Here is a 16,831-nt window from a genome sequence, read left to right as displayed (position 1 = left end):
AACAATCATTACACAATTGGGTGTGCACAGTATAACGATATTTTGAGGGGCTTAAAGATACAATATATCAAATAACGGACTTTAATATAATTAAAGGAAAAAATAAACAAGATATGAAAAACAATTCAATTGCACCCCCTCCCCCCCCCCCCTCTTGTTCTTGTTCAAGACATGTACAATTTAAATGCTTTGCTTATCATTAGAAGAACTTTTAACTCTTATGATATGGTGGCTGGTACACTTAGATTTGAATCAAAATTGAGACAAATAAGTATTTCCCATCATATAATTTGAAATGAGTAGACATCATATTTGTCAAAACTTTTGTTCAAAAATTTATTTGAATTCTAAAAGATGACAAATTTAATTATAGTTATTAAATGCTAGGTACGTATAATCACTTTGGCTAAATTAAAAGATTTTTTAAGATTGTCTCCAAATTCATAATGCACAGTAAATTCGAAGTCTAGAAATACAAAATTTTATTGCAAATACGATTGGCATAAGTGTTAACGAGATCTTCCTCTTGTTATATACCCCTAGTCACAAAAGGCAGTATTTGTTTCTACATCTAATGGAAATCAGTGTCGTCAGTTCTTACATATACTATAATGTTAACGGCGACGACGAATCATCATTTGTGTCTTCTTGAGGGAATAGTTGTAACCCTTCCAGTGGTACCACTCGATACCATCTGCATATGACTTGTGAGAACCATTTAGATACAGTCCATTCAGATTGGAGTGATGACAGTTCTTATACCACCATCCACCAAAATGAGTCTTTGCACAATTGGCCGAACTATCTCTATCTAACGTTGAAAATGGCTGACGGTTGTGCTGGGCCGTCCCTAAAGAATTTCCTATAAGGAAAAAAAATCTAGTTATTGGCACAAAAATAAATCCATTTATTGGTTCCAAATAGTTAAATCACAAATTGTTTTGTCTATTAATAAAACTGGATCGTCAGTGAATATTTTACCTTGAAATTTAGAAAAACAAATCAATTAAGCTAGGCAGCTTTTTATTTTGAATGACTACAGTCTTTATCATTCATTGTAAGGTACATAAAACTGTTTTGTTCTTATTTTTTCTCTTTTGAAATTAAAAAAAAATTACACACAAATTGAATTCTCTACAATTCTACTAAAACTCGTGTCGACACATTCAAAAGGGTCAATATTTTGTGTAATGATACTTTCCAGAAACTAGTAATCGAATATTCTTATACTACGAGATGGATATTTTAAAATGCATGGTTAGTTGTAATATATTCGTTTACTGGCCTGAGAATTACTTTTAAATCTTAATTTGGTTTGTGTAAATGCAAAAAAAAAATTGTCGGGTTGGTAAAAGAGGGACGAAATATATCAAATGGACAGTCAAACTCATCAATCTAAAACAAACTGACAACGCCGTGGCTAAATAATAAAAAACAAACAGACAAATAATACAGAAGACAAAACATTGAAAACCAAAGACCAAGCAACACGAACCCACCAAAAATTGGGGATGATCTCAGGTGCTCCGTAAGGTTAGAAAATCCAACTCCACATGTGGCACCCGTCGTGTTGTTTATGTTATTACACATCCGATACGTAGTCTTATTCAGTTGGTCAAATTCGTAAAAAGGGAAAGGTATTGTAGTTGCATAAGGCACATATCCGAAAGCATCAGTGAAACGGTTATTCTATAACGGTAAACCAACTCGTGATGGCGTCCGTAAAATTTACGAAGTGATGATTTTTACTTCACCATTTGGAACTCTTGGTTTAATAGCTTCCTTGTGAGCAATAATTCTCTATCAAGGAAAGCATGATAGGAAACACAAGCCAGGGAATATCGTATCAATTGGGAGATATATACTCCGCATATAGGCGCTGCTGGAATGTTGCTACACAGAAATATGGAAAGTTTACAATTGGAAAGCTTAAATCATACAGTTTTGATTTCAACCGCCCATCAATGTCAATTTCTAGATGTTAGTCAAGATATGAAGCAAACTTTACTGTATCAGTTGTATCCTTTATCTCAAGTCCGATGGGATACATGCATTCAACATAGTCATCAATTTGTAGAAAGCTTTAAACAAATATGTGATAATTTACCGTTCTTAAAATGTATGTCGACATCAATTATTCTCAAAAAAATATAAAAACCTGAAAGCACGAAGTCCCTGTTGAGATTATCGTTGGAACATAACTTTCCAACTATCATACATGTCTATCTTCGACGTCGTATTGTCAGTGACGTCGCCTTGGGTGGAAATATGTACTTCTGTATTAAATGTAATGGCTGTACAGTTGTTGTTATATGGTTGCCTGAACTATCATCGATAGTCCTAAAAAAAGGTCCTTTCGTCCTGTGAGATATAACGATATAACACCTGAACTTACTGCTACAAATATGTGTACAGGTGACTAAGATTGCTGTAAATTTCGGAGTAATTGCGATGTTTTTATTATGCGAAAAATGAGTTAGTTTTGTTGCATTTTGAAATTTTGCATGAATTAGACAAAATTTTTCTCAATATTGCAAAAAAATGCAATCCAATTTCAGTCTTGAATAACAAAATCGCAAGAATAAAAACGCGCAATTATTTCTGAATTAACAGTATCATTAAATGTCGCATTAGTTATCATTTTGAATGCTTGTTCAAAATAGACGTGGTGAATTTGTTTTTATCTTGCACGGTTGTAAAATAGGCCTGGTGAATTGGTTATCGTTTGCACGCATATTGCAGAATTGGTTTAGTTTTTTATTTATAGAATTCCCCCTAAAGTATTATAAAAATGGAAATTTATTTTTAATTTCTCATTTTTTACAAGGCCTTAAATTTCGTCCAAAGTAGGTTATAACTGACTCTTCCCTTAATCATTTAGAGAGAACACAAAAGTTACAGACCTGCGTTTCCGCTGTAATTTCCGATGTTCAAAGTGAATTTAGACTGTACGTCTCCTACATAAAACGTCTTGTATCTCGCATATCTCGTTTCTCCTGCAAAATCCTCCATTAGTATGTACAGTTCATATTCATCTTTTGTGGTCATTTCATGGATTCTTGAATTACCTAAATACAGATAAGATGATAGATAGGTTAAATCTTATTAGGTCAGAAGTGTCATAGCGTTACAATAGTTCCAAAATGTAGTAAATAACAAATTTTACAATAATTTTTAAATTTTACACACAACTAAACTTGGTTATTTGTTCGTATTTCTTACTTCCAATGTGTTTAATTGGTTTGAATGTATTATTATTTTGGATTAGAAAATTTATTTTACATTGCCATGTTGGTTTATGGTAAAAAGTACATTTTTGAAGCACATCAACGATATTGCGAACTCATTCATTCTCTTAGATTTCTTTATAAACAGCATTTTTCTCTGAAACTTCAATATACCCTGAAAACATATAAACATTGATAAATGTATTAAAGATGTCAATGTCCTAAAAATGAGAATATTTTTTTTCATTTTTCCAAAAAACAATTATTTATATTGAAAGCGAATGTCACACAAGTTAAAAGTTTTTACTTATTTGACTGACCTATGATTTTTATAAGGAAACGGGGCAGTCTATTTTACTATTTGATATAAAGCACGATAAGGACTGCCTTACCTAACCAGAATTCCCCTGTCAAGTCACCAAACCCGTTTTTGTAATCTGTCCAGTTTCTGAAGAAGTCGACACTTCTATCCTGCCTTTTCTGGAAAATCTGTAATTCAAAATTAACAGTAATTATATAAATAATATACTAAATAGTGTGACATATAATCGTTGTCAGTTTATTGAAAATATTGTTTTTCTAAGTATTTTAACATTGTATGTAATTGTTACGTGTCTGAAGGTTTTTTTTTCTATTTTGAAAGAAATGACAGAAGAGATACGTTTAAGCGGTATAATGCAATTAAATGTCTTTTCGTTTATAGTTGTAAATCTATTCTTTTATTTTCTGTGTGTATGTGAAAGAACAGATAAATAATCATCCTGTTCATTTTTGTATGATTTCAGTTTGGCGCAACAATGTACACGATTTTTTTTATTTTTGTTTTACAGTTTGCTTTAGCAGTAACACCGACATAGCTAAATACATGTACTCAAATTTACAGTATTTATAATCTTGTTATTGCTATAAAATATATCAAATACAATAATTACAAACTGTATCTTGATTTGTATCCAATTTGTAGAAATTTACATGTGACGTCACTTTTAACATTGATAAAGTCGTGTGACGGACAGTTCGTAGTTCTGTTGTTTAACGAGCTCGTTATAATTTTATGGTAAGCATGTCGAAATGTACGTACTATTGTATAGGTTGTTAAATATTTCTCTCTCCTGAATTGTCTTGCATCTTAATTGTACTGTATTCCTGTCATATATCAATTAAATTGTATACTTAATATTGTCATAAAAACACGATTTTTTACTTGCCACACAATAAGGTTCAACCCACCATCTTTCTTAAAATATTCTGTTAGCAAAGTCAGGAAAATTCCACTTGTTATCTTATACATGTTATAGTTGTTTTTTGAGTGTGTTGCATCATCGTTTGTTTTTGTTGCGCTCAAGAAAATTCAAAGATGGAAAGAACTTTAAGTTGTCAGATTACAACTACAATTTTCATGAGAGTTAAATTTAGTATACGGAAAATACACGTTTATTCATTTATCAAGTGATAAACATGGCTATATCATACGCATTTTGTTGATCCTGTTAGTGCATATTTCGTAATAAGTTTAATTCGGTACGTCACATTCAGGTAAAATAGTGCATGATTGTAGTATCGACAAATTTAACATATCCGCTGTCATCAGTAAACGGCTTTTTTTAATAACTGTCAATTTATAAATTATAAGTAAATGTACTTGAAATCAACCTTACCAACCAACCCCCGCCTGCGGTCGTCATGTCACAGTATGTTTCAAATCCACGGATATCTGATGGATATATTTTGTATATACCACTTTTTGACTCCCTGACATCTTCACAATCTCTAGGATAATTTTCTGTATAATAAAATGGTGCATGCTGTTGAAATGTTATATATATCAATGTTGAGTGTAAATACAGATGGGTGCGGTCCTAACCTTGACAAAAGTTATCTTAGAGCAGACTTGTTGACTGCTTTCTAAGTTAACTTGAGAATTTTCAGGCAGTCCAGCAAGTTAACTTCGTCATTGTGAACCAGACCTACGGTCTGCTTTTTTGGGACTGCTGCAGACCTATCGACAGGTCTGCTCCAGACCAGACCTGTGGACAAGTCTGCTTTTAACCAGTCCTGAGGACAGGTCTGACCCAGACCAGACCTGTGGACAAGTCTGCTTTTGACCAGTCCTGAGGACAGGTCTGCCTAAGACCAGACCTGTGGACAGGTCTGCTCCTAACCAGACCTGCGGACAGGTCTGCTTCTGACCAGACATGTGGACAAGTCTGCTATTGATCAGACCTGAGGACAGGTCTGCTTAGGACAGATAATCGTTATAAGAGTTTTCATATCAGACATGAGCTTTGATTAAAATATGTAAGCAACATTCGCATTGTTTTCCACAGATATCATTTATTATTTACTCGCTAGAACTCTACTAGATATTAAACAAATTCTCTTGGCTTTACAATCACATAGAGAGTGATTTTTTCTTATTAGAATAGATTAAAATTTTAAAAAATACTGACCTGTCATATTCCTGACTTGGTACAGGCATTTTCAAATGTAGAAAATGGTGGATTAAACCTGTTTCTATAGCGCTAACTCTCTCACTTTAATAACAGTCTCTTCAAATTCCGTTATATTTACATGATGCGTTAAATAAAAAGTCACAATTAATAATATAGTGAAATTATGGGTATATCAGTCATCATCGTATAACAATTTTAAAAGGAACAATTTAACAGAACACAAAAACATCTACTATCGACGAACACATTGATTGATTTGAGTGTCTGACGTCATAATCTTTTTTATACGTCACATAAATTTGTCTTTCTATGTGCACACAAACAATTTTAAATTTTTACATAGGACATGTAAGCATACAGGGTTAACAAATCAAAAGTATGTTGGACTATGCAGTCACAAACATTAAAAGTTTATTTTCTTATTCACATGACTACAAATGTTTGTTCGCAACAATTTAGGGTGCCAGCATGTCCCCCTGTTATTCAAAATGTTGATACGTAACAAAATTTGTAAAGTTTTAAAACCTCATGCTGACTTGTACAACAACATTTTTTGACCACATCAACCAAAACAAGTTGTACATCAAAATTATTTGACCACCTCAACCCAAAAACTGACCATATGAGTAATTAAATTGTAAATCTATATACCTACATAGTAAATCACCAATATTTTTTATGTGAGGATTCAATATACAGTACACACAGAGAGGATGTAATCTCATACTCCCAACACTGATTCTGGTGTAACAGAATGTAACTCTGTGCAACACGGATTTCCCCTCCCAAAAAACACCAAGTAATTACTCCCATCTGCGAGGGTTTTATGACCTGTTGATTGCAGGTAAAAGTAATAGAAATCACAAAACAGAATCACATGTTCTGACATTGACATGTAATTACAGGTCAACTTTTCTCTCACTTCTTCATATTTCAATCATTTCCTATTTCGTTATATTTCTAAAAGCTATAAAAAAGGTTAATAAAATGGTTTTTTTTTTTAAATATATACAAAAAGTAATTTTAGATTTGAAAATTATTTACATTCTTTCATATTCTAATAATTAAGAACTGCAACTTGTAATTTACAATAAATTGTATTTATAGTCAGTTTAAACATATACGTATCAATATTTTGAATAAAAAGAGGAAATGCTGGCATCCTAAATTTATGCGAGCAAAAATGTGTTCTTATTGTATTGCAATATTGCTGTCCATTGTCTTATACATTGAATCCTGACACAAAAAAAATATGGCTGATTTACTATGCAGGTATACAGTTTTACAAATTAAAGAGCAAAATTTGTTGATATTATATTGCAATATTGCTGTTCATTGATTTATGCATTGAATCCTGACATACAAAATGTGGCTGATTTACTATGCAGGTATTTAGATTTACTAATTAAAATGCACATGGTCATTTTTGGTCAATGCGGTCAAATAGTTTTGTTGTACAAGTCAGCATGAGGTATCAAAACTACTGAAATTTTGATATGAATCAGTACTTTGAGTAGAAAGAGGACATGCTTGCACCCTAAATTTATGCGAAAAAATTTTTGTTCTTATTGTACTGCAATATTGTTGTCCATTGTATAATACATTCAATCCTGACATAAAAAATATGGCTGCTATCTTATGCGGGTATTAGATTTACAAATTAAAGTGCACATATGGTCAGTTTTGGTCGATGCAGTCAAATGATTTTGATGTACAAAGCAGCATGAGTTTTCAAAACTACTGAAATTTTGTGACATATCAATATTTTGAATAAAAGGAGGACATGCTGGCATCCTAAATTTATGCGAGCAAAAATTTTTTCTTATTGTATTGCAATATTGCTGTCCATTGTATTATACATTGAATCCTGACACAAAAAAATATGGCTGATTTACTATGCAGATATACAATTTTACAAATTAAAGTGCACATATGGTCAGTTTTGGTGGATGCGGTCAAATATATTTGTTGTATCAAAACTTCTGAAATTTTGTTTCGTATCAGTATTTTGAGTAAAAAGAGGACATGCTGGCATTCTTAATTTATGCGAACTAAAATTTGTTGTTATTGTACTGCAAAATTTCTGTCCATTGTATTATACAATACACACAGAGAGGGTGTAATCTCATACCTCCTATACTATGTAAAAACTTGGTGTCACATCAGGAAACTCCAGCAACACTCTCCAAATCTTGGGAGGAAATTGGGAGAAACTTTGAGTAGTTCCTCCCTAAATCTCCTTAATTGTTTATTACCTTGATTTTTATTGCTATGTTTACCTTTGAAATGTGCCAATACTTGATGACTACAATAAACATGTCTTGTGTTTCCTGTCATTAAATGACACTCACGAATATGATAAAAAATGTGAGATTTGTTAAATTTAATCACAGGAATATTATAGTCTTATTTTATTAAAGAATCCTACACTCAATTTATTTATTAAAAAAATATTCAGCATTTCTCCTGACAGTATTAGTTTTTCATAATCCTGGTACTTTTGATAACTATTTCATACTTAAGAAACATAATTAAAAGAGACAAAACATCACATGTAAGTGGAGTACAATTAATAGAAAACAAGACATATATATTCTCATTGAATGTATTCAATCTTTTTTTTATAAATTTAAATAATAAATGAAGATTGAATAAATATAATATGTATGTTGTGTTCTACATTATTTTATTTTATCAATTTTGTTTTTATATCATTACTATTATTTTTTAAACCATGTATATTTTAATATCTATATGTTTAAACTGAATATACATACAACTTATTGTAAATAACAAGTTGCAAATCTTTATTATTAGATTATCAAAGAATGTAAATAATTTTCAAATCTAAAATTACTTTTTGTATATACTTTAAAAAAAACACTTTATTAACCTTTTTTTTATTGCTTTTAGAAATAGAATGAAATAGGAAATGATTAGAATAGGAAGAAGTGAGAGAAAAGTGTACCTGTAATTACATGTCGCTGTCATACCATGTAATTATGCTTTGTTGATTTTTATTACTTTTACCTGCAATCAACAGGTCATAAAACCATCGCAGATGGGAGTAATTACTTGGTGTTTTTTGGGAGGGAAATCTGTGTTTCACAGTGAGGCACTGTGTTACACCAGAATCAGTGTTGGGAGTATGAGATTACATCCTCTCTGTGTGTTTTATATATTGAATCCTAACATAAAATTTATGGGTGATTTACTATGTAGGTATATAGATTTACAATTTAATTACTCATATGGTCAGTTTTGTTTGAAGCGGTCAAATAATTTTGATGTACAAGTCAGCATGAGGTATCAAAACTACTGAAATTTTGTTACATATCAATATTTTGAATAAAAGGAGGACCTGCTGGCACCCTATAAATGTATGCGAATAAAAATGTGTTGTTATCAAATAGCAATATTGCTGTCCATTGTATTATACATTGAATCACGACATACACAAATTTAGCTGATTTACTATGCGGGTATATAGATATACAAATTAAAGTGCACATATAGTCAGTTTTGGTTGATGTGGTCAAAGAAATTTGTTGTACAAGTCAGCATGAGGTATTAAAACTATACAAATTGTGTTACGTATCAATATTTTGAATAAAAGGGGGACATGCTGGCACCCTAAATTGTTTGCGAACAAATATTTGTAGTCATGTGTTTAAATGAATAAGAAAATAAACTATTGCTGTTTGTGACTGCATATTCCAAGGATGTATAACTAACAAGGACGTAAACAACTAACATATAATATACTTCTTTTCAAAGATATACATAATAAAGCGCAAATATTGTTGAATTTGATAGGTATTGGAATATATATATATATATATATATATATATAAACGAGTCTAAATTGAAAACTACGTTCAAACCTATGACTGCGTTGGATAAAAAACGCAATTTTTATACGTGTGCATGTCAAACAAATTTCGTTGTAGAAGGGTCTAAAAACAGCACAAACAACATTTTCCAAAAGACCAAAAGAGTGAAAAAGTATATTTAAACAAAACGCATTTGACTAACAGGTCGATCAACTGATGTTCTTTAACCCTGCTGACTGCCATTGGCGATTGCCAAATAAAATTGATCACAGGTTGTAACAAAATGGATCTTATTATAAATTTAATACGTCACAGAAAAAAAAAATTGTTAACTTGTGGACAGGATGTTGTGCCACAAACATTTGGTGTTAATATTTCTTTAGTACACCATATCCGGATTTCGACAATAAATGTCTCTTCAGTGATGTTAGGGATCGAAACGGTATTTGGGAGGCCATATAAAAAGCACCCTCATTTTTAGAGAAAGTACCCTCATTTTTAGATTAACTCTTGAATTTTAAGAGTCAATATATAGGATGAACGGATCATATACACCGGAGGGAAAATATGATACATGCCCAAACAAAAAATATAAACGAGTCTTAATTGAAAACTACGTTCAAACCTATGACTGCGTTGGATAAAAACCGCAATTTTTATACGTGTGCATGTCAAACAAATTTCGTTGTAGAAGGGTCTAAAAACAGCACAAACAACATTTTCCAAAAGACCAAAAGAGTGAAAAAGTATATTTAAACAAAACGCATTTGACTAACAGGTCGAACAACTGATGTTCTTTAACCCTGCTGACTGCCATTGGCGATTGCCAAATAAAATTGATCACAGGTTGTAACAAAATGGATCTTATTATAAATTTAATACGTCACAGAAAAAAAAATTGTTAACTTGTGGACAGGATGTTGTGCCACAAACATTTGGTGTCAATATTTCTTTAGTACACCATATCCGGATTTCGACAATAAATGTCTCTTCAGTGATGTTAGGGATCGAAACGGTATTTGGAAGGCCATATAAAAAGCACCCTCATTTTTAGAGAAAGTACCCTCATTTTTAGATTAACTCTTGAATTTTAAGAGTCAATATATAGGATGAACGGATCATATAAACCGGAGGGAAAATATGATACATGCCCAAACAAAAAATATAAACGAGTCTAAATTGAAAACTACGTTCAAACCTATGACTGCGTTGGATAAAAACCGCAATTTTTATACGTGTGCATGTCAAACAAATTTCGTTGTAGAAGGGTCTAAAAACAGCACAAACAACATTTTCCAAAAGACCAAAAGAGTGAAAAAGTATATTTAAACAAAACGCATTTGACTAACAGGTCGAACAACTGATGTTCTTTAACCCTGCTGACTGCCATTGGCGATTGCCAAATAAAATTGATCACAGGTTGTAACAAAATGGATCTTATTATAAATTTAATACGTCACAGAAAAAAAAAATTGTTAACTTGTGGACAGGATGTTGTGCCACAAACATTTGGTGTCAATATTTCTTTAGTACACCATATCCGGATTTCGACAATAAATGTCTCTTCAGTGATGTTAGGGATCGAAACGGTATTTGGAAGGCCATATAAAAAGCACCCTCATTTTTAGAGAAAGTACCCTCATTTTTAGATTAACTCTTGAATTTTAAGAGTCAATATATAGGATGAACGGATCATATAAACCGGAGGGAAAATATGATACATGACCAAACAAAAAATATAAACGAGTCTAAATTGAAAACTACGTTCAAACCTATGACTGCGTTGGATAAAAACCGCAATGTTTATACGTGTGCATGTCAAACAAATTTCGTTGTAGAAGGGTCTAAAAACAGCACAAACAACATTTTCCAAAAGACCAAAAGAGTGAAAAAGTATATTTAAACAAAACGCATTTGACTAACAGGTCGATCAACTGATGTTCTTTAACCCTGCTGACTGCCATTGCCGATTGCCAAATAAAATTGATAACAGGTTGTAACAAAATGGATCTTATTATAAATTTAATACGTCACAGAAAAAAATAATTGTTAACTTGTGGACAGGATGTTGTGCCACAAACATTTGGTGTTAATATTTCTTTAGTACACCATATCCGGATTTCGACAATAAATGTCTCTTCAGTGATGTTAGGGATCGAAACGGTATTTGGAAGGCCATATAAAAAACACCCTCATTTTTAGAGAAAGCACCCTCATATATATATTCAGTGCCCGTTATCATTGTAACCTAGATCGTTTTTATAATTTATAGATTGTCATATCATAGATAAATTTGTGTTACAAGCAACGTTTTATGAGTACTTAATGTTCGAATATTTGTATTTAATACTGTTTATAAAACGTAAGTATTAATTCCACTTTATTTTCAATGTTTATACTACGAAACAAAGATATTAAAAATATTTTTTTTAAAATCAACGTAGAGCGGTCCTGGTAACAAGTTAACTAAGTGTTGAGCAGACCAGTCAAACGTTAACTTGGGAACAGGTCTGGTTTTTTAAGATTTGTTAAAGCAAAAGTTAACTTATGTTAACTTTGTGACAGGACTGGTTCGAAGTTAACGTATATCAATAGCGGACATAAAAACCGTACTAGGACCAAGTCCGCTTTTCAGGTTAACTAGATTTTGACCCTAGGACTGGTCAGAGCAGTCCTAAATCTGGTCACAGGTTGACTTTGACCAGTTCAAATGACTAGTTATCAAATTAACTTGCTGTAAATGTTAGGATTAGAACTGCATAAGTATAAGATAATCATCATGTTTTTCTATTTATTGTAACGGAAATATTAACAAAAAACTGTCATACAAGTAGTACAAACAAATTTGTAACTCCCTTTTTTCTTCGAACAATGTATGTTAATGGCTAGAACTTTTGTTTTATTTTTCTAAAATTTGGTGTTTCTTCTTTACTTTTCACTGTGTTATGTATGTGTTAGAACTCTACGTTATGTATCTGCAGTACCATTAATCTGTCAAAGTTTTTAAATTTGTAAGATCAATCAAACCTCGCACTTGGATGTTAAGTTAAATGAGGCCAAAATCGGTCCTTACCGGACTTATTCCTTTGACATGTTTAATCTTATGGATATGTAACAAGTATTATCAAATACTAAATGCGTATAACTTTGCTCTTTTTTTTTTGCATTTAACAACTTTCTAATTATTTGAAGTTTCCGGCTTATTAAGCATGATAAGTTACATTACGTTAGACAATGGTAATTTGTTTTCAATTATGACGTCAGATAACGAAATATTCAACCAAGATGAATAACATACATAATTGGTAACATTGATATTTCAATCAATTTAACAGTTCTACAAAACCCTAAGTGACTTCATAGACAAGAGCACTAACAATATTCATAATTACCTGTTTTAATTTTAGACAGTATATCCAATTTCAATTCGGAAATTTTTTCCATAACAGTCTTTTCCATTGTTTTATAAATGTATGTCTTTATTGCCTTATTCAGATTTTTTGTATCAAACTTTGCAACCAGTGGAACATCGTCGTTACTGATAAGTGGCATCTCAACCTCCGTATCCGGGTTTTCGGGTATAAATGATCCATATCCAAGTCCAATACACAATATCAATAACAACATTATGTATAATTACAAAAAGGGTAAATAATTTAGTTTAGCATATAGACAGAATCGTTAAAATATTCTAAACACAATCCAAAATTATCGCTAGTACCATTTGTGGAAGAACATTCTTTAGCAAAACTTGTTGCAGGGATATGTATTAAACAATATGTGTTTTGGATAACAAGCGTTTGCTAAATATATGCACTTTTCTTCAGTACATGTTAAGATTCAATTTGGCAATTACAACAATTTATCAATTAGAAGACAATTAATTATGTCTAGAGAAAATTTTAATTTGCGTCAGAAATCATAAAGTATCTGATATTTCTCTGGTTGAAAACAAATCGTTTTAAAATTACTTTCGCAAAACGTTTTTTTCAGAGAAACATATTTAACAAACTGTTGGCAATAACAACTATTTATCAATTAGAAGACAATTAATCATATGTCTAGAGAAAATTTTAAATTGCGTCAGAAATCATAAACTATCGGATGTTTCTCTGGTTGAAAACGAATCGTTTTGAACTTACTATCGCAAAACTTTTTTCAGAGAAACATATTTAACAAACTGTTTTTTTGAATAGATTCAATTTGGCACTAACAACAATTTATCAATTAGAAGACAGTTAATTAATTATCTATAAATTTTTTTACTGTGAGCAGTTATAGTTGGTATAAGGAATACCATGAATGAAATGACCGGGTAAATACTTAGAATATATAGATTTGCAGAAGAAAAAAAAATATTATGCAACTGAAAAATATTTTTGACATTCCTTCTAACGGTCATTAATACGTATAGAAATAGTGGTTTAAGGTAGATGGGGTGTCTAAATTATAATCCATAGATTTTTTTGATAATTTGCCAAAATGTAGTTTATAACCTGCTTGTTTCAAAACATTAATTAAAAGAATGGGTCACCGGACTTATTTTCACACTACAGGTTGTGCAAAATTGTTAGATTTAGTATAGAATATGCATAAAAACCCAATTTTCCTCATTAAAACGAAAACTACACAATAGAATTTTTAGATAAAATATGAGAAGATGGCTGCAACGTTATTCTTTCGGATAAGAAAAAGATAAATGGGGTTTACCGAACTCGTTTTCTTGCTACATAATAAAATGAGTAAGTTCCTATTGTTAAAATACCACTATTTGAATTATCTGCCCTTGCATTTGAGTTAACTCCCCTTATTTGGCAAAGTTAGAAAAAAATGAATCAAACAAAAGTATTCGGTTAATGGTAAAATACAACCATAAATATGATAAAACATTGCATTTTCTATATTATAATGAAAAATCTTACACATGAGTTTCCAACTTATCTCAAAATTTGCACATTTTATCAAAGGTATAGACCTTGTTTTCTGGTATTTCAAAATCCAAGATAGAGGAAGACACCCCATATACCTCAAAAGAGACCAAAATAGTAAAAAACCAAAAACAACTCACCAAAACCAAGATGGCGGCCTCCATTCGGCGTCCTTTGCTACCGGTTCCTGACCCACGGCACATAATATTTAAATGCTCACCAATCGTCTTCGGGCACCGAGCCGACCGTGCGAGGGCTGAAAAGTCAGTCAAGGTCGTTAAACACTTCCATATATATATATATACCTCAAAAGGTAAAAAAGGCATACAACACAAAGCAAAGAAATAAAAAGTAAATCTGCATAAAAATTATCCTGGCCTTCTTCTTTAATTAGTATTATACAGTTATTCCCGAGATGAACGACACAAAAACGCGTGATCAATGTGAAACTAAAATATATGTGGTTAATACCAAGAAAACAAGTATTACAACTCGTCAATTCAATAAAAACAGGATAAAGCTATTAAACAACAGTCACGGAATGTCTGTTGAAAGATCAACTTGTTCTCATTTGATGAAATTTCAACAAGAATGGATGACTTGACCAGTTTCTATTTTTTTTTTAAGTTTTCATGTCCTCTGTTTATACAAAAATAAATCGGTAAGTTATAAGTTCAATGGGTTTTCAAAATTGGATGAAAAACCTAGTTTGAAACACCATGATCACCTGTAAGTAGTAAGTACATATAGGCTAACCATGTAATGTGTTTTCAAATCTACACACATAGCAGCAAACCACAAAAGTGCAATGTTAATCGGTCGGAATATATGATGATAAAAATAGTCGAAGACATAGCGAGTATATCTCATCAAAATTTCAAATTATAAGTTATAAAAATCGTAAATAAATAAAACAACATTTAGCTTATTTTTGTTTCCATCTCTCATCTCTCTTCCCTTTAAGAATAAATGCCTACACATGTAACTTTCCATTTGCTATTACTGTATACACACTTGAAATGTTTTGACGTCAGACACTCAAATCAATCCATGTGTTCGTAGATAGATGTTTTTATGTCCTGTTAAATTGTTCCTTTTAAAAGTTTTGGATTCTCTTAAATTCTATGTATAACTTTTGGACTAGTTTGAATCTCGGTCTATTTCTGTAATTTATTCTTACATACTTTTGATTTTTTAACCCTGTATGCGTTTATTGCCTATGTAAATTTTAAAATTGTTTATAATCCTGGTACTTTTGAAAACTATTGTATGCACATTAAACGACAAATGTATGTGACGTATATAATTTTTCTGACGTCAGACACTCAAATCAATCCATGTGTTCGTAGATAGTAGATGTTTTTGTGTCTTGTTTAATTGTTCCTTTTAAAATTGTTATACGATGATGACTGATGTACCCATATTTTGACTATTTTATTAATTGTGACTGTTTATTTAACGCATCATGTAAATGTAGCGGAATTTGATGAGACTGTTATTAAAGTGAGAGGATTAGCGCTATAGAACCAGGTTTAATCCACCATTTTCTACATTTGAAAATGCCTGTACCAAGTCAGGAATATGACAGTTCTTGTCCATTCGTTTTTGATGCGTTTTGTTTTTTGATTTTGCCATGTGATTATGGACTTTCCAAATTGATTTTCCTCTGAGTTCAGTATTTTTGTGATTTGACTTTTTGATATATTCAAGGATCATAAATGTTCATGCAAAATGAACATTCACTTCTATATCTCTGAGTGATAGCATGTGTAAATACTTTTTTCATTAATGAAAAGTGATGCCTATTGCCCGTTGTTTAAATATAAGTTAGAACAGCTAAAATGGATAGATGCTGGTTTGCACTCACACCACATCTTTTTTTTAAATTCAGAACAAAACATTCATTACATGATGACTATCGTTTCGATATAAAACTTTTATATTGACATTATAACTTTTCAATGATTATAAAATACCATATTTTCTATATAAACCAAGAGGAAAATGACCCTTTCATTTCTTTATTGCAATTTCATTGTACATGTACCTCCATATTTTAAAATTTCCATAAGTGTGTTTTAAATGCATTTTAGTAGGCATTTAGCTATGATGAATATTTACACCACTGGGTCGATCCCACTGCGGCTACACGTTTCGTCTTCGACGGTATCACCAGCCCAGTTGTCAACACTTCGATGTTGACATGAATATCAATCATGTGGTCATTTACATAAATTATCTGTTTACAAAAATTTGAATTTAAAAAAAAAATAAGGTCTTTCTTTTCCCAGGCATAGATTACCTTTAGTGGGGCGGATTAGTACCGAAATTTGACAAAATCATGCAAATTGTGATACAAGCAAGGGATTTGGCATAGACGTTCATTAGAA

The 16,831-nt window shown here is 31.4% G+C and overlaps 1 protein-coding gene across 1 annotated transcript; it reads right to left on the bottom strand.

Moving 5' to 3' along the window:
* Window positions 1-396: 396 nt before the first annotated feature.
* Window positions 397-13,272, bottom strand: LOC134694718 (fibrinogen C domain-containing protein 1-like). Its single transcript, XM_063555760.1, has 5 exons — window positions 12,906-13,272; window positions 4,886-5,010; window positions 3,620-3,716; window positions 2,904-3,068; window positions 397-862 (listed from the first exon to the last, which is right to left on the bottom strand). Exons 1-5 carry the CDS (start codon window positions 13,138-13,140, stop codon window positions 615-617), a joined length of 870 nt encoding a protein of 289 aa, XP_063411830.1. The 5' UTR covers window positions 13,141-13,272; the 3' UTR covers window positions 397-614.
* Window positions 13,273-16,831: the final 3,559 nt, after the last annotated feature.

Source organism: Mytilus trossulus, chromosome 13 (genome assembly GCF_036588685.1).
Source record: "Mytilus trossulus isolate FHL-02 chromosome 13, PNRI_Mtr1.1.1.hap1, whole genome shotgun sequence".
Lineage (NCBI taxonomy): Eukaryota > Metazoa > Mollusca > Bivalvia > Mytilida > Mytilidae > Mytilus > Mytilus trossulus.
Note: the sequence above shows the minus strand (reverse complement) of the source record. Positions and strands in the feature narration are given on the sequence as shown.